Below are 22,877 nucleotides of genomic sequence, written 5' to 3' on the forward strand. Positions count from 1 at the left end.
TTAGCTCGAGATGCAAAATAGAGTTTATGTGGTTTGTAAAAAAATAAAAAAACTCACATACGAAACACAAATCTAAGTTGTTCTGCAAATCCCGAAATGCTTCCTAAAAGTATTTGTTTTGTATCTGATTAATATTTGGAGGTTATTCAAGAGAATTCTGAGTACTTTTTCTCCTACTTATTAAGTTCTTAATTATTGTGGTTATGACCATATTAAGTTCTTTTAAAACAATTGAATTTATTATATTTTCATGTGGTTATGATCATACAATTGGGTATCTAAAACCTATTCCTTACACATTTACAAATGGGTATCTTAAAATCTTGCTCTTTACACTAATAATACAAATGGGTATCTTAAAATCTTACTCTTTACTCTCTTTCTGTTAAGCCCAAACATGGGTTCCTCCACATCCCAAAAGGGAATAAAATATAATGTTCTCTTCAACAAATGCTAAAAGACAATATATACATAAGATTATATATTTTTTTAAAAAAAGAAATAGACTTTTTTATGGACTTGATGATTTGATATAGACATTTTTTCCCCAAAATGGTGTCAGATTTTTTGTGGATAATCTTAACAAGTTGCCTCAAAGTAACGAAGCCTTTGCCTTGGCCTACATTGTGTGTTGTTATTTTGTCATTAAAAATAGAAAAATTAATTTAAATGGTAAAACCGTTGAAAATATTAACAAGATATAGTAAAATTTTAGAACTATCAATAATAGATGTTGATAGATACTGATAGAAGTCTATATCATTGATAGTTCTAAAATTTTACTATATTTTGTAAATATTTTGATTCATTTTTCTATATTCGATAACAACTCAAAAAAAATATTTTTTTTTATTAAGGCTCATTGGAGGCCACAATTTTGAATATCATTATAGAGAAGAAACAAATGGTCACCATCACGAATAACATTTATATCATCAATTTCTGCATGATCTGCGCTCATCACTTTAGTAGGCTTTGGCCCTCCAAACTTTTCACCTGCACCAAACAAGGAATGGTTGCAATATGATTGATTGATGTCGGTCGATGATTTTTCAAGTGCTTAAAAGAATGTTGTGTAGTATCATTGGAAAAAAAAATTAAATTTATAGGAATTGGTCGTTCCATTCCTTCCTTGTTTTGTAATATAATTTAAGTTAAAATATTATCTTGGTCCATATATTTTTGGTCTTGTTTAAGTTTAGTCGATCTTCTAGTTTAATAATTGATTTTTTTCCTAAGTTTTTTTGTTATTATTTATTGGTCTTGTCATTATATTTACAGGAGTTTTCAAAAATAGAAAAATAAGATAAATTATTTACACAAAAATAAAATTTTCATCTTCTTTGATAGAGAACGATAAGTGTCTATCAGTTAAAGAAACTGATAGGAGTCTATCATTATTTTTTTTGCTATTTTTGTAGATAGTTTGATTTTTTTTTTTCTAATTGTGAAAATTTCCCTTCACATAATGTATTTTCTTACCATGCGAATTATTATTATTGTTATTTAATCAATTTTGATAAAATTTAATTTTGAATGACTAATTAAGATTTGTTGAAAGTACAAATTATAAAGATTAAATTTAAACAAAATAAAAGGACCAAAATTACATTTTAACCTATAATTAATTGGATAATCAAGTAACAAACAACTAAAATTGTTCAAATTAATAGGGTTGATAAGCATTTAACCTTTTAAAATTAAGCTTAACTATAAATTTATTACTTTCACCTATCCGTTTTTTTTTTCTTTTTTGTTAATTGATTTTTTTATATATAAAAAAAAATCCAAATCCAAACTAAGTGTTGAAAACTTAAAAACAAAATTTGAAATATTTATTTTAGTTTTTTAGAAGGAAAATTTTCACAAATAGAAAAAATGTCAAACTATTTATAGAAATAGAAAAAAAAACTCTAATAGAAATTGATAGACTTCTATCGGCGTCTATCAGTAATAGGCTCACTGATATATACTGAAGGACTTCTATCAGTCTCTATAAAAAAAGATTAAAATTTTATTGAAATTTTGCTATTTTATGTAGATAGTTTCCCTTATTTTTCTATTTTTGAAAATCTCCCTTCTTGAAATTTGATTAAGAACTCGGCCTATTGTTTAAAAAAGATGAAATTATAATAAAAAACCAGTCATTATCAAACGAGACCTACCGGCAATTTTGCAAAGCTCTTCGATCGAATTCGGGAGAAGCATCAACTTCCCATGTTGACTATTAATGTTGCTTCTATCTTGAGGTTGCATATAAATGGTAACCCTTTTCTTGATTTGTGGAGAGACTTTCAAGTAATTAGAGCTAATTGTTGGCAAATTTTCTAAGGATGAAACTATAGAAGAATTTGAAGGACCTCCATTATCTCTTCCTTGTTGATTATGAGAAAAAATGTCCCTTTCACCTCCTTCAATTTGCCCATCAAACTCAATTCTATGTTCATCTAAACTTCCAACATTTTCATCATCATCATCTTTAGAATGATTCTCAAGTTTCTTTAGCCCACCATTATTTTCACACCAAATATTCCCCATTATTCTTTCATATTCCTTCATTTTCTGCCAAAATATGCAACAAAAATTTGTTAGTTACTATAACTAAAAAGGATTTAAAAAAGAAAAACAATGAAAATAATTTACTCAATATAATAAAAAAATATATATATACCATGAAGAAGTTGGTCATTATAATATTCCCATCTTCTGTGTTTGATTGAATAATATACAATAATGAAGTTCTCTTGAGCCTTAATATTTGAGAAAGCTTTGTGGTTCTAATTGTGAAAGGTTGTGGCTTTTGATATAAAACTCCAAATTCTCCAAATATATCTCCACCTGTTGCTCTTCCTATAACCTAAAAAATTAACCAAATAAATTGAAAGTTTATTTGTTGAGGTAATTAATTCAATGAAGAAGATTATATGTTATATATAATTATTATTAAGAGGATTTTCAAAAATAAAAAAAATAAGAGAAACTATTTACCCAAAATAGTAAAATTGTAATATTCTTTTTTAATAGAGATCGATAGAAGTCTATCAGTGTATATCATTATTTTTTTTTTACTATTTCTGTAAATAATTTGACATTTTTTTCTATATTATCAATATATAAAATTTGAGTACATACTTGATCATCATTATTCCCATCAACATATGATAATATTAGATCCTGCAATTAAAAAATATTTCTAGTTAGCAAAAAATGGGGATCTTTTTCTATTTTACAAACAAATTAAAAGTTATGTGATTTTTTTTCAAAAGAAAAAGAAATGAAATTAAGAATTTTAATTTAATAATTACTTACCACACTGCCTGAGACCAATATATAGAGATCTGTTTGAGCCTCACTTTGAAGTATAATATCTTCCTTGGGTGGGAAGTACTCAGCCTCCACATCTGAGACCTTAGTATGCAAAAGTTGATTATCACTATATTAGAAACCAAAAATTTAAAATACATTAGTTAATGTATTTTTTCCCTTTATTTACCATATACATTATAGTCATTTTACTTACACTCAAATTAGTATATATATTAGTTTTACATAATGATTTGATCCAAAACTTAAATAAAAGGATTAGATAAGTAAATTTAATATATTTTTATTTCTGTTAAACAAAAAAATTAAAATTATGGGGAATTTATTCCTTGTTTTTTTTTCTTTTTGAAAAAAAAAGAGAAAGAATAAATAATAATAATTACCAATTGGAAAAGAAAGTCATGAGAAACTCCTTCAAAAAGGTAGGCCTTTTGAACAATAGGATAGAAGAGATAGTGAGCTATGGAGGCTCTAATGGCTTTTGGAAGCTCATTCAATGTATCTTGTTGCTTCAATCCCTCAGTTCTAAACTTGAGACATATGTGCGATAACATCTGGTCATGTATCCGGTTCGGTAACTGATTTCTCAATGCAAACTCTGTCGCAGCTTGTACTGTATCTCTCTAAAAAAACACAACTAGATTAACGATCGTTTTTATCACTTGTTTTTTCATTTTATAAGTTTGTTTTCACTTTTGTATAAAATAATAATAATAATAATAACCATGTTGGATAATTATTTTGAATTGAAAAGAAAAAAAAAAAACAGAGATGGAGATAAGTTTGGTAACTTCTTTCTTGTTTTTGTTGTTCTCTTAGATTTTGTGTTAAAAAAGAAAATATATTCGCAAAACATTTTTGTCGAATAAATTCAATACATTTAAATAAAAATAAAGAAAAATATTTTGCATGGAAATTTATATTATAAATAAAAAATAATCAAAATGATCATGTCACCTTTAATATTATATATTTTATAAATATGAAAAAGAACTAAAATTAGAATTTTTTTAAAAGAAAAACTAAATTTTGTTGATACGATAAACAAGAAATAGTTATCAAAACTCTGACAATGTTAGAAGAGTTATAGAGTTTAGGGTTTACGAAGTTTCGAGTGCGACTGGTCCAATGGACGACGAGATTGGTCATGTTACCGATGAGATAAGAAGTGAAGCCCAAGTTGAAGAGCATATAAAAGATATCAAAGAGCATTTCTCTAGGGTTTTCAGCATGAAGATCGCCATAGCCAGTGGTTGTTAAGGTGGTAATGGACCAATAAATGGAAGTAATATAAAGGTTCCATAGACCATCTTCTTTGAAATTTGGGTTAACTGCACCAATCCATGTTTGTTTTGAGTCTGGATATTTATCTGCTATTACGTAGTTAAAGCACCCAGCACAATGTACTGCGAATAATGTAACCTGTAAATTCATTAGGTATAAAAACAACAAAATATTAGCAATAAAAAAAAACTTTATTTTAGCATCAACTTAAATATAGTTCAATTTATCAAAACGAGCAATAGTTCAACTAGTAAAAAAAAACATAGTCCAACTGGTATAGTGTTTGTACTATCAACCTCGAAGCTAGAGATTTAATCTCCCACCTCATATATTTTCAATAGAAAAAAACTTGAGTAAAGTCCCGGTTGCACCCAAAATAGTACCTAATGAAAAGCTGTCATGTGTCAATTTTTTTTAAATTTTTTTATTATATTTAGACAAGGGGAGTATAGTTGCAAGGTAATCGTTGCCTTTATCAATATGTACAGAAGATTTGAATCTCCACCACGTATATTGTTGAGTTTAATATAAAATATTATAATTGTTAAGGTTAGAAGTTTTGAATTCCTATATTGAAATGTTCAAGATTCGAATCTTTCTATCTATATTTATTGAGCTAAAAATGGTAGATATTTGTATTGACTTCTTTCTTACTAATGGGAACTTCTTGTCGCTTACCAATAAATTCTCTTTACTATGAGTGAGGAAATGCAGGTAGTAATAGAATATAAACTCTTTCTTAAAAATAAATAAATAAATAAATAAAAACTCATCGAAAATTTATTTAATGGCTTTCCTAATATGTGTTGTATGTGAATTTTTATAAGAAAAAAATTAGGTAGTACCTATCTTTATATAGTCCAACTGATTATTCGATTGAAATTTATCATGTGATAATTTTTTTTTAAAAAATAAATCATTATTTTTTTTTACAATGTTACAAAAGAATATTATATGAAATAGATATAGCCTAAGCTACCTAATCATTGTACTTTTTATAACATTGTTATAGTGTTCAAAACAAGTGATACTTTGTTTTATCATGACTACACCTAATTTTTTCCACACAATATGGAAAAAAGTTAAATAATATTTACTTAAAAAGAAGAAAAGTTTAGTACATGGGAAACTTAACCCAATTATTTTTTCCACACAATATGGAAAAAAGTTAAATAATATTTACTTAAAAAGAAGAAAAGTTTAGTACATGGCAAACTTAACCCAATTATTTTTTATTAAAAAAAAAAACTGATCCCATTAAAATTTATGAGCCACTAAAGTAGACATGCACATCAAAATCAAAGTGAGGAAGTGTTTTACTTTAAAAGTGGTCACGTATTTATTTGTCCATTAAATGCAAATAAAAGTAGAAGATCTTTTTAATGTCAGCCTAAACCTAGCTCAACCTCACCATTATGTTATTATATCATCTTGGAACTGAATTTGAGTACTTTTAATGACGGTATGGGGGAAGTATTTTATAGAGAATAAAAAAGGAGTAAGTTGAGATATGATGCTCACAGAAATGAGCTTTGTGCAACGGGTCCAGAAATAATTGAACCTAATGTCCTTTTCCAGCCTACAAAAAGTACCCAATAAACAGGTCAGCCGTACCGGAGCATCATTGAAGTTAGCTAGCTAGTTGGAATATATATATATATGAAACAACAAATTATAAAATAATAATAATAATTAAAAAAAAAAAAGAAATTGATGATTTGAAACCTTGCAAAAAGAGAGCTGACCCGTCGGAGACGCCATAGCCGGAGCATATTGAGAAGCTTAAACCCAACTTCTCCGCTTTGATTTGTGAACAAGAAACTGATCGACTGTAATGGCGCAGTAGAACAAACGTCGAATATAAACCAAGTAGATAAATACCTATTAGAAAAAGAAAAAAAAAAAAAAAAAGATGATCCCAAGAATATTACTTCATTGGTAAGAAAAAAGAATTAAAAAAAATATTTGAATGCATTTCAGGTCGCATCTATCTATTTTCATGCTGTTCACTCAAATATCAAATCACAAGTTGTCACATGTCAAAAGTTTTTTTTTTTTTTTTTAAAAAAAGAATAAAATTTGGTCAACCTAGATTAAACTCATTTTCATGCATGCATCCCTTTTAATTATAGAGTAAAAAAGAGTTAAAAAAATATTTTCTTTTAATAAAAACATAAGTAATGTATCAAACATTCATTGGAAGTGAGAGCTGCATAAAATAGATGCTGGGATGCATTCAAATATGTTTCTTTTAAAAAGAATATATATATATTTTTGTCTTGTGTGATTAAAGAGATTTTATGGAGGTAGATACCATCCAAGTTGCACCAAGTATTACTGATCAAAAGAAAAAAAATATATATTTTTTGCATCTTGAACTGTTCATCTTCTTGCACGTCACTCAATTGGAGTTGAGCAGCAAAAAGATGAGTATAGTCTAGATTACACTCGAGACCAAAAATAAGAAAAATAAAATAATTTTTGTTATTAATGTTTTTATTATTAATTAATAAAAAAAAATAATGTTACCTGAGGGCAATTTTTTTGGGGTTGTCGACGAGAAGATAGGATTGAGAGTCGAGATATGCGACGAAGAAAGTTAAAATGATATCGATAGCAAAGAAGGCATTGACAAAGTGATCTATTATGAAAAGAGCATTTTGCTTGTAAGGAAGAAATGCAAATTCAAATGGACAAATCCAAGCTGAGTATATCACTAGAATCACCAGCCACATCTCCCATGCTCTGATAATAATACACCAAAAAAAAAATATATATATTATTCTCGATAGAAGGTCATGTTTAAGAATAATTTTAAAATCATTAAAATTTAATCTATCAAAATCCAACATTAAAAGCCAACTCAAGCATATTCCAACTAGGTGAAAATATACACTCTTGAACAAAAAGTCAAACACTTATTTTGAATTAAAAAAATAAATAAATAAAAATGTTATACGGAAATACTATTGTTATTTTCACTAAAACAATTAAAAAATAATAAATAAAAATGTTATACGGAAATACTATTGTTATTTTCACTAAAACAAGTCAAACATGCACTAAATTAAATGATTAATTTTTCAAAAAAGGGTAAAGAGTATTTGAAACTTTTGTATCAAAACATAGGAACTAGAAGAAGTGATTTCACTTTAAAACAGTCATTGCTTTCCATATTAATATTTGGTTTTCAAAAAGTAAACAATAATTTTTAAAAGTATGAGGAAAAAAATTATTAAGAAAAACAATGATTTAAAGTGAAGTGTTTCGTATAAAAGTAAAGAGAAAATTAAGCGCTTTTCACTTAAAAAAACATTTAAAAAAAAAAAAAGAATTACCGATAACGAGGGTCGAAAGGGGAAATGATGTGTTTACGAAGGTTAGTGGTTTGGTTGATAGTGGCGCCAAGAGAAGGCAAAAGCTCGGGAGACAAGAAAGTGCTTTTAAGAGCGCCGCCGCTGCCGCCGCCGTTGATTTGGAACTCATCCGTGAAAAACCGCTGGAAGAAGTGCTTCGTACAGCAAGAACATCGCATTTTTCTTTTGAAAATTATACACTCACACAAGAAGAGAAGCACTTTCTTGCCGACGAGAAGAAGAAGATAGTGAGGGAGTTAAATATCGGCCGACCGGGGCGGGAAATAAAGTGCTTTCTCTTTTCTCATTATATAATCCTTTGAAAACTCTGGTAGTTTCTTTTATACTTAGAATTTTGCTATTTATTTAAAAAAATGACCAAAACCCGACGAAAATGTGCCCCATTACACTTTTTGTGTTTTTTTAATAATTTCTTTCCTTATATGTAAAAGAGTGGAGAATATGAGATTAGTTGTATCTAATCATTGCTCAAAATCACTTGACTTATCCTTTGAGTGAAAATTCGTTAGAATAATTTTGAACGAAAATTGAGATATAAAATGGTGTGATAGTGATCTTGAACAAAAAATTAGATTAACACATTATTTATGTCATTACCATATAGTTTTAATTCTCGACTTATATCTTAAATTTCTATTTTAAGATAATTTTATAACGTTTACAAATGTTTAAGGTTAATAATGTAATTTTAAAAAGCTCATGAGTATTTTTTAAACGAAGAAAAATCTTTAGGTGTTGGTTGGCATGTGCCAAACTTTTTTTAAAAATTCAAATATTATCTCTAATCACAGCCAAGTTATAGTTTAGCCTCTTTTATAATTTTAAAATTTTCATTTAAAAAAAGGATTTCAAAATTATGGAAGAAAAAAGAAGGAGGACTTGTGGAGGTTGGCAAATGGCAAATCATAAAGGTTCACGTGCAGTGCGCGTGATGTCTGTGACCCTTTTCTTATTTTATTATTATTATTTTTTTTTTGGGGAGGAAGATTTAGAAATTGAAATCGAACGGCTGAGATTGATTTGGAGAGGCAGTTGAGGGGACACGTGTAAAATGGTGGGTAGGGGAGTAGATATCACTCATGATTCTCTCTCCCAACTTTCTGTAACCTTTTTTTTTTTTTTTTTTTTTTCCCTCCCTATTTTGATGCTTTAGAGTATCGTTTTAGTTGGCTACCATTAATCCATCTCAAACCCAACAACATTTCATTTTCTTTTTTTAAAAAAGAATAAATTTGGGCTTTATGATTTGACAACTATTTATTCTTTTTTTAAATAAATAAAATAATAATAATACATTATCATTTTTTTAAAAATTCAATATATTATTCAGATTCAAATTCTCCATTTTTGATTGAGAATATATGTCTTAACTATTTAAGTTAGGTTAAAGAGACAATGTTTTAACCTAACTATCTTACATAATCATGACTTTCTATTTGATCTTTTTTCCTCCTAAAAATAAAAAATTTCATAATATATTTATTTAGTACAATAGAAGTAAGGAAATTTAATCACAAAACCCATAGTACACACATTCCTACGTCAATTGAACTAATATTAACTAAATATTTACTTTAAAAAAAATGAAAAAGAAAGAAAGGAAAAACAACTTATTTCTTATCATTTAGTCATTTTTCCTTTATTATATTTGATGGTGCGTATATTTTAAAGTACTATAAAAAAAGAAAAAAAGATTATCTAGCAGAGTTGAAGTGTTAAAAAAAAAAACAAAAAACAAAAAAGAAATACTTAAAAATTGCAACTCTATGTAACAAAGTATTTATGTGCAAATTATTCTTGTCAAAATTTTCAATTTTTGTGTGTTCGTTTTCTTCTTGAATTGTTGATTAGATTTTAGGGTAATTTTGAAATGTCTAAATGTCTTCGTTTTTGTTGTAAAACGTGGAATTTTTTTCACACCTATCTTCAAACATCTAGATAAATTATTATTGAAAATTAATTAATTTTGTTGGGTTGTAAATATATATTTATATTAATTTTGTTAGAGATATTTTAAATAAAAATTATATAAAATTAAATTCATGCTGGTGTACACAAATAATATCCTACTATTAGAATTTAGAAATATATATTTTTAAATGATTTATAATGTTAAATATTTTCTAATATCGATTTTGAAGAGGACAAGTCCGTAGTATAACTTTATAGATTAGACCTTTTAAATTAAGGATGGACTCTCAAGTCTCAATTAAGTGAAAGAATAAAATGGACTTTCTTTTTCCAAAATTATATTCCCATTTTCTTTCAATGTGAACTTTCATTCTAACTACTCCCTATTATCATTTTCGTTATTATTTCATAAGATTTTTCCTTTATGATTATTTTGAAAAAATAAAAATAAAAATAAAAAACAACTCTTCTTATATATATTATATTATATAAACACACGTGATGCATATTTGGAAAAAAAAAAAAAAAAAAAAAACAAAGAGAGAAGATAAACAAGCACCTAAAGTATTGATTAAAAAAAGATTTAAATTAAATCCGAAACATAGGCCAATGATTTCATATGAATTTATCCGTTGTATGCTTGAACTGAATTTTTTTTAAAAAAATATATAATTGGGATAAGGAGATATGAACCACGAACATCGTGGTTTTTGACACACAAATATCAATAGAGCTATACTCAGTTCAATGTTTGAACAAAAATTATTGTTGATGAAGCTAAATTGGATATGATTATACCAACTTGAATATAATTCATTAGTAACTAAAACATGGTGCTCTTAATTTTTTTTAGTATTATTATATTTAAATCATTCTTTATTCTTTTATTATTCTCATTTATTTGTTTTCCTATTTTAACTAGTCAATTCATTCTTTCATGAAGTTGAATAGATATGACCATTATAATTTTTTTTGGATAATATTTAGGGTTGGGGATTGTACTTCATACCTTGAAATTTATAATACGAATTTATGCCAGTTGAGTTATGCTTATGTTGGCATGATAGTTGTTGATGCAAAATTTGGAATGGGGGAAGCACACCTAACTCTTACGTGACACTAGCATTTGAATTTATAATTTAGAAGAAGAGAGGACCTAGAAAACAAAGAAAAAAAGCTATGATTCCCAGGTTCGTAAGAGGATTGTAGAATAGAGAAGAAGTCAAAAGTTGAATTTTAAGGAATCGAATTCCTGATGTGAAAGCGAGTGATTGTTTGTGTCAGTGAATTTAATTTTGAAAAATATAAAAGCAGAGAAGTATAAACATAGTGATAAACGTCATAAAACCTTAGCATGATTTCTACTAAAATGATAGAGAGAAAAGGGAAGGAGAAAACATTTACTCTTGAAGAACTTTTCTTTGCGAATTTCCTCTCCTGTGAGATTAAGAACAGAAAATCTCTCACGAACTCAACAATGTACAGCAAGATGAACACCAACAAAAATCTTTCTTGCTATCCTTAAGGTGAGAACAAAAGGCAGAGTGTGTGAGCTTGCCTTCTTAGTTTTAATGAGGGATGAGAAAATTTTCTTGAGAGAATTTTCACAGAGGATCAAGAGGATGCAAAGAGGTTCCCAATTGATTTTTCATGTAATGAGCTGATCACAATCATTCTCTACCAAATCCCTGTATACGAGAGATCATAACTAACATAACTTATAGTTTATATTATATCACATATAATATAAACTAACCTTATATTCTCTTATATGATCTATAGTTTTAATATAAATCATATTCACATTAATTTTAACCTACAGTGTTTATATGAATCTCATTCATATAATTAATATTTAAATCATATTCAAATATTTATCTCTCTCATCAAACCTTATATTATAATGTATCCAAATACATTGTATTAATTGTATCTCATACAATTAATCCCCTTTAATTAATTTGAACAATTCAAATTAATCTAAAATTAATTGATTCTCGTTAACCTTTATTGAGCTAGCAAGGAGATCTAATGGACCTACAGATTAGAATCTCGAATGATATGAGATTAATTAATTAAACTCTTTAATTAAATTAATCAACATTAATTAACTATCGGTCACTCCACTAAAGACTGACAATTGCGCTCTTCACACTGTAGATATATTTCTGTGTTTATTGGATATAATCAATCGATAGTAAGTTGACCCTTCACAAATTGCTCATAACGACAACTGGGTCAAAATTACCATTTTACCCATGTACCATTGATCCATCTAATGAACAATTAGTCATAGTCTAACTATAAGTAGACCCCTCTCTGGCCAGTAAGAGGATGAGGTCACTCATTGTTCAAGACCCAAAATCAACTTTAGGGGAACAATTTATCTACTTACTCTATGCAACGAAAAGGAGTGAATTCTTTTTTGTGTAGTCGTGTTTCCAGCTCCCCGCTCGGACGAATCTCTAAAATGGTAGGCTAGTCAGTGAAACTAACCTCTCACTCATACAGGTTAAATGACCGTCTTTATAGGCAGAAGTTCATAACTCACTCAGGATTAAGGTCAAGTCACCTATGGTCATCCTAGTGAAATGTAAGTTTCGTTAAGTAACGGTGTTATAAAGAGAGACTATTCATTTCGTGGTCCGATCTTATATAATCTTTTTAGACATGATACCCTCACTCACATGTCTCCACATAAAGGATCAAGATCGAATCATTTGTAACACTTTACAACAATTATAACAATTACAAAGTGGGTCGTATCCGTAGTGTCACCAGAATAAGTTATCCAATCTTATTCATCTACAACAAACCTTTCAGGTTATTACGTATACATGATCCACTTGTATGTCACCACATACATGTTTAAGCTACATTAAATAACCTAGAATTTTAGTTTATTGGTTTCAGGTTAATGCAACTAAATGTCAAATAAAATAACATTTTATTTTATTAAATAAATAATTTATTTGTACAAATAAATTTACGAACTACGAAACCACAAGATTTAGGGCATTAACCCCAGTAGAAGTTACCTCATACGAAACTTTAATGGTCTATCTACAAAGGTTTTGACCTAGGGGTTATCTTAATCCTATTAGGATTCAGATATGAGATTTAGCCATATTAGGATCAGGAATATGGCTTTTTCTAATCCCAGTCTAGCTAGATTAAGTCTTATCTTATCTCTTTTTATCTTGATTCTATTTTATCCTATCTTGATTTTGGACTTCATTCTATCAAGCCAAAATTTATCCACAACATTAACCCCACTCCGAAATTGAAATTCATGGTTTGGCTTTTCAATTGTTGACTAGACACTTGAAATTCATCTTGGGAGCACTTTTTCCTAGGACACAAAATTTTTTACAAAGAAAACAAAGGATTATAACAAAGTAATTATGTCATGCATAATTGAGCTATTAACAAATAAGATGAGATTTAAATAAGCTTGCTATTATTTTTCAATTCAGAAAATTGAGTGGGAAATAAAGCTTATTTGGAACTTCACAATTTGATAGAAATCTTCATGAATGTTGCAGTCAACTTGGAACCGCAATCTTCCCTTCAGCCTTCATGCTACACTTGTCACGAAACTTAATTTGGCTTTCTTGGGGGTTGTTGAGCCTATCGAGCCAAACCTTTTAGAGGTCTAAACTGATTTTCCAACGCCTTTCTCCATCTCATGACGAATTATGCGCCAAATTGTGCCAGACCCAATAACTGATCATTTTCATTACTCCCCTGACCTAAGCTAGGTCTTGGGTCATGAGCGAACCTAGAATATTATCTGACCAAGCTTGTTACAACTCAACTAGCTTCCTGGTATCCTTCCCCGTTCTGAGGTCATAGTTATAATTACTTCACCCATCATTTTCCTTGATGGGTCGTTGTTTTTGCTTATCTCCAACAATCCTATAGCTTGATCATCTATCATGTAGCTTCTTTACCTATTTTCAATAATCACTCTGTGACAAACTTTATTTGGCCTGTGGCTATCCTCAAATTTTGGACTTTGAATTTGGTTTGTTAACTGTAGGGTGGTTAGTCCCAGTTTTTCACCAAACTCCCTTTCCTCAAAATTTGCTTGAGCCCCAAATGGGTTCCTCATGACAATTTTCCTTTTAATATATAATCTAGCTCCTAGTGGTTGAAGAATATTTTATAATCTCCTGCATCCAAATAGTTTATTATGTAAGAAATTGCATTGATTTTAGAATTTTTTTACAACAAATACTCTTTATGTATTTTGGTTGATCAATAATCTGAGATCTATGTGCAAAGTATTATCATAAGTCTGACATTTAGAGTAAAACTTATCTTGTGTTGAGATATTTTGAGGCTTTGAGATTTGTTCCAATATTCGTTGTCTCAAACTGGTTGTGATCTTGAATTCTAAATGAATTACCATCCTCTCCCGCGCTTGAATCTTGTATCATATTTGTTATGGCCTCAACTTCATTGATGTAGAGTTGAGAGATGTTCTAGCTTTTCCTTTTGATTTCTTTACCCTTGATGGTAATCTTCACGTTACATTATCTTTGTCAACAAAAACTTCCATGCTAAATCTTCACGTTGCATTTCTTTTATGAAAGCTGTCAAATGTTACGGACGTTTGGACTGTCACTATAAAACTTCAATCCATGTTGTGCTTATATCAATCCATTTGGAGTAGGAATTCATAGGTGTAGCAGTTAAAGAACCTCATCATGTGAGTCAGCAGGTGCACAAATGCATCTCAACTAGGTTGGCACACTGTTAGCACCCTCATCATATCTCACTCCTAAGTTCTCATTAACATAACAATAAGTACTAAAGGAAAGATGAATTTATTCCCCCATTTTTATGGTGTGAGTCAGTTGCCACCAATGTATCTCAACTAGGTTAACATATACTTAGCACCCTTATCACATCCCATTTTTAATTACTTATTAATATAACAATAAATATAAAGGGGAAGATGAATTCCCCGGAGGAAAATCTTGTGTTGTTATTGCTATCGCCTGGGGAATGATTGTGCTTTTACGTTTGTCGAAGACCAAGGAAAATGAAGAGTTTCTTTCTTCAATATGAATGGTTCAAATCTGGAAAGTCTTTGCAAATAGATTCAAATATGGTTACATAGATTTGGATAGAGAACATATTGGATCTTGTGGGTCTGAACGAACAACAAGCAAACAAACTAAGACGACAACGTGGCGAGGCTGGGTGAACGATAAACATTCACGTGCGATAGTTGATCTAGGCATGCGACGGACGATCGGGCTGAGACAATAATGAAGAACAACGTCAATCGACAACAATTAACGATGAAACTGGGCAACAAACAATATGGACAAGTAATGAAAAAGAACTTAGCGTGACTAATTTAGCGTTGATTGACAATGTTTGCTGCAGAGCTCGGACCAAACGACGATTGCAGTAATAGGCTGCACACGGGTCTATGGTTGAGTCTGGGCTGTAGGATCGGCATGGCAACCCTAGAGGGGGTGAATAGAGTTTATTAAAACTAATAAAAACTTTTTACTAATGTGGGCCTTGAAGGGATTGAATCCTGCAGCAGAAGCGTTTTGTGAGAACGCCTTGCATCCCGCAATTTGATTTTTATATAAACAAATTCATTATACTAAAACATAATATAAACATGTAAAATAGCACGCTTTAGGGAAAAATATTAGAACCATTCTTACCTTTATAGATTCCCAAGTTTCAAGAATGATCCTTTCATAGTTCCAATGAACAACACCTCCTACGATCTTGATCATAAACGAGTTCTTGAACAATCTCGAACACAACCATGAAAGTAACCTTATTATTCTTTAGGATTCTAATAGAAGAATAAATGGAATCCAACTATTGGGAGAGGGAGAAGAGAAAAATATTTTAGAGAGTAGAGAATATTTTCTTTATGGCTTAAGAAAAGTTTTACACAATAACACTTATGTGTTGTGTAACGTCAGTGTCCGTGTCATTGTCTCCCAAAGGGGCTACAAAGAGGTGTTTACATAGAGAATGGTCAAGTCCTTTTCCTATATCCCTTTTCCACAATTAAATAACTGTTATTTAATTAATTAGCCTAATTAATTAAATAACGCTTATTTAATTAACTAACACAATTAAATAACACTTATTTAATTTAATTTGCACATCAATTAAATAACTATTTATACATTAAATCTAATTTAATGTATATATATTTAATTATCATAAACATCTTATGTGTATGTGCAATACCTCTCTATTAATTAATTCTTTGTGAATCTAATTCACTTGAAAGAATTAAATGAATCTTATTCAAATATTACTTTCCAATTTAATTTGAATTATAGATCATATCCACAATCAATTATATATTAATCACATTAATATATGATTTTCTCAAATTAATTTGAACAATTCAAATCATCTATCTTAAATATCCTCTAATGAGCTAACAAGTGGATTTGGTGGACCTGTAGATCAAAAGCTCCAACGATAAGAGATTAATTGACTAAACTCATTAACCAAGTTAATCAATATTCATTAACTGTGGATATGCTCTACTAAAGACCCACAGCTACACTCTTCTCACTATAGATATATTTTTGTGTCTACGTATATAGACCAATAACAACAAGTTAGTCATTCACAAGTGTTCGTAAATCCAATTGGGTTAAATTACCATTTTACCCTTAGCTTACCTTTGACTCTTTAAGTACTAATGCTCCTCTAATGAACAACTTATTTATAGTCCAACCAATAAATAGAAATCCTTTTTGGGTCAATGAGAGGGTATGGACCTTTGTTCAAGTCCTGGAGACACCACTTAAGGGAACACTCATCTACTTACCCTTAAGGTAGGAAGAAGTGAGTTCCATATTGTATTATTATGTTTTCAACTCCCCATTTGGTCTTATCCCCAAAATGGTAGGCATATTAGGTCGGCGAACTGGCCGCCCTCACCCATACAAATCAAAGGACAATCCCTTGTGAACATGAGTTCATAATATACTCAGTATTAAGACTAAGTTGCCTAGGCCATCCCATTGAAATAAAAACCTAGTTAACAGTGTTACATCTAGTGGTTACTATTTCGCAGTCCGGTCTTATGAAAACTTATTGCATAGGATACCTCCACTCGCATGTCAACGATATGAATGCGTTGGATCATTGCATTGGTATCAAATACAAAATGGGTCGTATCCATAGTGTTACTAGGATAAGGTACCCAGCCTTATCCCTATTCTATACCCTATAGGTTGTATCTTGAACATTGATCCTTTTATGTCTCCACATATAGTTCAAGACTCATAAAGCAGCCTTAGATGTTAGTTTAGTGGATTTAGGATTATTAAGACAAATAGATAAACAACACAAAAAATAACATATTAAATTAACATCTATAACTCTTTAAAGATGACGTTCAATTAATAACATTTACTATCTACGAGTTTTAGGGCATAAAATCCAACAAACTCCCATTTGAACTAAAACTCTAGTCAATGGGTTGTACATGATATCAGAATCCAAAAGACGGGATTATTGTAAATAAATACAATAAGCAAGGGCATCCATATACCCTTACACACCTCCCACTTTCCCTAGATTATAAAATGTACATGTCTTATAGACCTAGACTCTCTAGATGACCCTCAAACGCTTTAGCTGAGAAAGAGCCTTCATAAATAGATCAACAGTGGCTAATGCTCATTATTGTCATAGTATAAGGTGATGGGTAAGTCCATATCTGCAACCACTTCTAAATCACTTAGAAACCTTAGCCAAACTGCTTCCTTTACTACTTCACAAGCAGGTACATACTCAACTTCCATAGTGGAATCTACAATATATCCTTGTTTGATGCTACGCCACACTACAAGACCCCCGTTTAAGGTAAACATTTATCCTAACGTGGAATTACTAGGATCCTTGTCAGTTTAGAAATCAGAGTCAGTGTATCCTATGAGGATCAAATCCTTAGCTCCATACACAAGCTTATAGTCCCTCATTCTTCTAAGATGCTTGATGATGCTCTTAACCACAGTCCAGTGGTTTAACATTGGATTTGACTAGTACGTACTGACTATTCTCACTGTATAAGAAATGTCTGGCTTAGTGCAGAGCATGACATACATTAAGCTGCCTATAGCTGAGACATAGGCAATACGTCTCATATCCTCAACTTCTTAAGGTGTCTTAGGACACTGTTCCTTAGACAAGTAAACCCATGCCTGAAAGGTAATAAACCCTTCTTAGAGTTCTGCATCAACTATTGAGTAAACATTTTGTTGATATAAGTTGCTTGAGATAGGGCCAATATTCTGTTCTTGCGATCTCTAATGATTTGGATCTCAAGTATACTGCTCCTCTCCCAAATCTTTCATTTGAAATTGAGCTGTCAGCCATTCCTTAATGTCAGTGAGGTACCTTACATCATTCCCAATGAATAGGATATTGTCTACATAAAGTACTAGAAAAGTTACTTTATCGTTGATGATTTTCTTGTAGATACAAGGTTCATCAACATTTTGACCAAAACCAAAAGCTTTGATTACTGTATCAAATCTAATGTTCCAAGATCTGAATGCCCGTTTCAACCCATAAATGGATCGATTCAACCAGCAAACTTTGTGTTCCTGACCTAGGATTATGAACCCCTGGGACTGAGACAGAAAGATGTTATATTCAAGATTGTCATTCAAAAAATTAGTCTTGACATCCATCTGTCATGTCTTATAGTCATAATATGTGGCTATAGACAAGAGAATTCTTATAGACTTAAGCATAGTAACAAGGGAAAAAGTTATCTCATAATCAATCCTTCCCTCTGGGTATAACCTTTTGCAATAAGTTTAGCTTTAAAGTTTTGTACCTTTCCAGCTACATCTCTCTTCCTTTTATAGATCCATTTGCACCCTATGGGTTTTACCCTTTCAGGTGGATCCACAAGATCTCATACTAAATTAGAGTACATAGACTCAATTTTAAGATCTATGGCTTTGACCCATTGGTCCTTGTCTACATCATTCATTGCCTATTTATAGGACAATGGATCCTCAACACCATCATCTGGCATGACGACTTGAGTTTTAATTAAACCCAAGTAGCGATCAGGTTGTATCACAACCCTCCCACTGCGTCGAGGCACTCTTAATGATTAAGAAGGACGAGACTGACCTGAAGTGCTGGCTTCTTCATTAACTCTTGATGAAGGACCAGTTGCATCAACAACCCTTGTTGATTATTCAGTAGCTTCACTTAATACTATTTTGCTTCGTGGTTTATGATCTCTCATGTGGTCTTCCTCTAAAAATGTAGCGTTTGTCGATACAAACACTTTATTTTCTTGAGGGTCGTAGAACAGACCACCTTTTATTTCCTTAGGGTAACCAACAAATTGGCATAATCTTGAACGAGGTTTCAACTTCTTAGGATTTGTCACTAACATATGTGCAGGACAATCTCAGATTCTGAAGTAACTTAAACTTGGTTTACGCCCCCTCAATAACTTGAAAGATGTTTAAAAAACACTCTTCAAGTGAACATTGTTCAAGATGTGAACTGCAGTCTCTACTGCATACCCCAAAAACGAGTTAGGCAATTGAGCATAGCTAATTATAGAACAAACCATATCTAAAAAGGTTCTATATTCTCATTTATGATACACCATTCTGCTGAGGTGTATCAGGTGCTGAGAGTTGGGATTGAAATCCATATTCTATCATATAGTCCTGAAATTCTAAATCCATGTACTCTCCACCCCTATCAGATCGAAGTGTTTTAACTGTTTTAATTTTTACCTAATAGGTTTTCAACTTCAACCTTATACTCTTTGAATTTTTCAAAGGCTTCAGACTTATGTTCCATTAGGTATAAGTAACCATACATCGAATAATCATCTAAGAAAGAAATGAAGTATTTATACCCTCATCTAGCCTTTACACCCATTGGACTACAAAGATCCGAATGTATGAACTCTAAAGGTTCTTTGGCTCTATAACCTTTTCCACTAAAAGGTCTTTTAGTCATTTTTCGTTTGAGATAGGATTCACAAGGAGGTAATGAACTATCTTCTAACTTACTTAGAAGTCCATTATTTACCAATCTCTGGATTTTATCGAGATTTATGTGGCCTAATCTCAAATGTCAAAGATACACATCATTGTTACTTGGAAAAATTCTTCACCTTTTTGTTTGAGTATTAGCAATTTTAAACATTTCATGATTTAAAAGTGCTTTTGATTCAATTGGTCTTAACACATATAAGTTGTCTTCTAGTTTAGGTGAACAACTAGTCACACCATTTTTCATAATGAATGCTTCATTTGAATTAAAAGAAACAAAGTATGATTGTTCAATTAAACAGGAAATAGAAACAAGGTTCCTCCTCATTTTGGGAATAATGTATAGGTTTTCTAAAAACAAAAATCTACTTCCAAAAAACAACTTAGCAGTTCCAACTGCACGAGCTGAAATGGGCGTCTTCTATTCCAACTTTGTGATAGAGTAAAGATGCATAAAACGAAAGCTAATAGAATCATTAAGAACTCTATTTATACTTAATTTGAGAACAAAGCATGCTAAAAAACAAGTTTTAACAGAAAGAGGGTTTCATTGTGTATACCTTTGTAGATTTCCACTTGCTCCTTGCTTAATTCACGAAATTAGATCTCCAAATATCCAGTAGACCACCAAGAGGATCTTCTATACTATTCTCAGCCTTAGAAGGAGTGGTGGAAACTCAGAATTGAGAGGGATTTAGGTGGATTTTGGAGAGCTTGGGGGCAAAACAGTTTTGCTGAAAAATTTTCAAAAATTCAAAATGCATAAGTGTAATACTCTGAAATTTGGAGTATTTATCAAGATGAATCATGCAAGCACTTATTCATTCAACTAATTGACACTTCAATTAGCACTAAGTGAGTGGCCTAAGCGTTGAAATGTGGAAAAATCCACTAAAAAACTCAAAGTTTGGATTTTTTCACTAAAACTTAATATTCTTAATTTCAATTTAATTAATTATATTTTATTTTAAAAAAAATGAAATATAATTTAAATTCAATTACAAAAAATTGAATTTCGTTTTAAATTTGAAATTAATTTTAGTTTAATTAATTAAATAATAATTTAATATCAAATATTAAATTAATAAAACACCTAATTCAAACATGAATCCCTATTCATGTAGTCAATATTTAAATATTTTAAACTCTCCAATTACGTTTAATTTTGATAAATTTAAATGTTAATTATATCAAATATAATAATCCAAACCCTAAATTGAAATTAAGCATTTCAAATTCAAACCCTAAATTGAAATTTGAACACTTCAATTTCACTCAATTTTCTAATCCAAGGTTTAATCTTTTACAAGCTAGTAGAGGGACCTTATGGACTTACAGATCATGAGCTCCAATGATTTGAGATTAATCAATTAAATTTTTTAATCCAAATTAATCAATATTCGTTAACCACCAAAACATACCATTATAGCTCGATGGTTGCACTATCCTCACTATTGATATTTCTGTCTACTTGATTTAACCATAACAGTAAGTCGATCCTTCACAAGTCGTTTGTATTTAAAGCTAGGTCAAAATTACTGTTTTACCCCTATAAATACATTTGCTTCTTAAGCCACCACTAATCCTCCATTGAACAATTGGTTTATAGTCCAACTAATAAACATTTGTTCAAGACCAAGAATCAGTACTTAAGAGAACAACCTATCTGCTAACCCTAAAACGGGTAGGATTATATTCCCAGGTATCCATCCAGTCTTATCCCTAAAATGGGAGGCTTGTTGAGCAGTGCTATTGAACTACTCTCACCTATGTAGATCAAAGGATAATCCCGAATAAACAGGAGTTCATAGTTAGCTCAGGATTAGGATCGAGTTACCCTAGGTCATCGAATTTGAAATAGTTAGTTTTAACAGTAAACGGTTGTTATAAAGAAAAGTAACTATTTCATGGGTCTTATGCAAATGTCTTTTGCATAGGATGCCCTTACTTGCATGTCTCCACATGAATTATTTCGAGATCATATCGTTTATATGAATATACAAAGTAGGTCACATCCATAGTGTTCCAGGATGAGGTATCCAATCTCATCCATATACTTATAGACCTTTTTGGCTATATACTATAACTTTATCCTCTTTTATGTCTCTATATAAAGTTAAAGTATTCATACTATAGCCATGGATTCGTTTATTGGATTTTATAACATAATGCAATTTTAATAACACTTTTATTGAATAAATTCTTCAACAATACTTTAATTGATAAATAGAATATGTTTCCAAAATTACGAACTACGAGTTTTAGGACATTCCCAACACCTTGAGCATCATTTCACCATCTTCAAGCTGCTGGAAGGTATTAATTCTCTGTAAAGAAGAACAAACATGATTAGTGGCTTCTGAATCAAATATCCAGGCATCATGGTCATTTTTCACTAAACAGGTTTCTAGGACTAGTAAATCATATTTACCTTCCTTCTCTTTTTTCTTCTCAGCGAAGTACTAGGGGTAATTGTGTTTTTAGGGACCATCCACATAACAGTAGAAGCATTTGCCTTTGTTAGCCTTAGTTTTGCCCTTGCCTTTCTCAGTAGTAGGAGTCTTCCCCTTCCCTCCTTTCTTTTTTTAGATCTTCTTAGAACCAAAGCTTGAAGGAACAGACTTAGTTCCGGAAGATGAGCCCTTATAGAACTTTTTGGACTAGGCAACATTTGTCTTTCCTTCTACTGGTCTCTTACCTTTCATAAGGGACTCAAAAGTCTATAACTCATTTAGAAGGGTAGCCAGATTGTACTTTATTTTGTTCATAACCGCATTGCTGCAGATTTGAAGAAAACTCTTTGGAAGAGATTTTAAAATAAGGAACACTTGACTCTGCTCGTTGATGACCGCACCATTCATTTTGATGACATTGAATTGGACCATCAGGTTGAGAACATTTTCTCTTACTGATTGTCTTTCTTTCATGCGCACAT

General features: G+C 30.6%; 1 protein-coding gene across 1 annotated transcript; it reads right to left on the reverse strand.

Moving 5' to 3' along the window:
- Nucleotides 1-833: 833 nt before the first annotated feature.
- LOC120082670 (potassium channel KAT3-like) lies at nucleotides 834-8,283 on the reverse strand. The gene is made up of 11 exons (XM_039037930.2): nucleotides 7,947-8,283; nucleotides 7,138-7,353; nucleotides 6,334-6,489; nucleotides 6,130-6,187; nucleotides 4,429-4,746; nucleotides 3,708-3,947; nucleotides 3,310-3,408; nucleotides 3,133-3,174; nucleotides 2,672-2,857; nucleotides 2,166-2,562; nucleotides 834-996 (listed from the first exon to the last, which is right to left on the reverse strand). Exons 1-11 carry the CDS (start codon nucleotides 8,141-8,143, stop codon nucleotides 860-862), a joined length of 2,046 nt encoding a protein of 681 aa, XP_038893858.2. The 5' UTR covers nucleotides 8,144-8,283; the 3' UTR covers nucleotides 834-859.
- Nucleotides 8,284-22,877: the final 14,594 nt, after the last annotated feature.

This window comes from Benincasa hispida, chromosome 8 (assembly GCF_027475165.1).
Source record: "Benincasa hispida cultivar pf3 chromosome 8, pf3_genome.v1.1, whole genome shotgun sequence".
NCBI lineage: Eukaryota > Viridiplantae > Streptophyta > Magnoliopsida > Cucurbitales > Cucurbitaceae > Benincasa > Benincasa hispida.

Bases quoted from the DNA above. Each gene is read 5' to 3' on its own strand.
- LOC120082670 (XM_039037930.2), bottom strand. From the start codon at position 8,143: ATGCGATGTTCTTGCTGTACGAAGCACTTCTTCCAGCGGTTTTTCACG. The intron at 3,175-3,309 runs GTAAGTAATTAT...TTTTAATTGCAG, and splicing joins TATTGGTCTCAGGCAGTGTG to GATCTAATATTATCATATGT. The intron at 2,858-3,132 runs GTATGTACTCAA...TTAATTTTTTAG, and splicing joins ATGGGAATAATGATGATCAA to GTTATAGGAAGAGCAACAGG.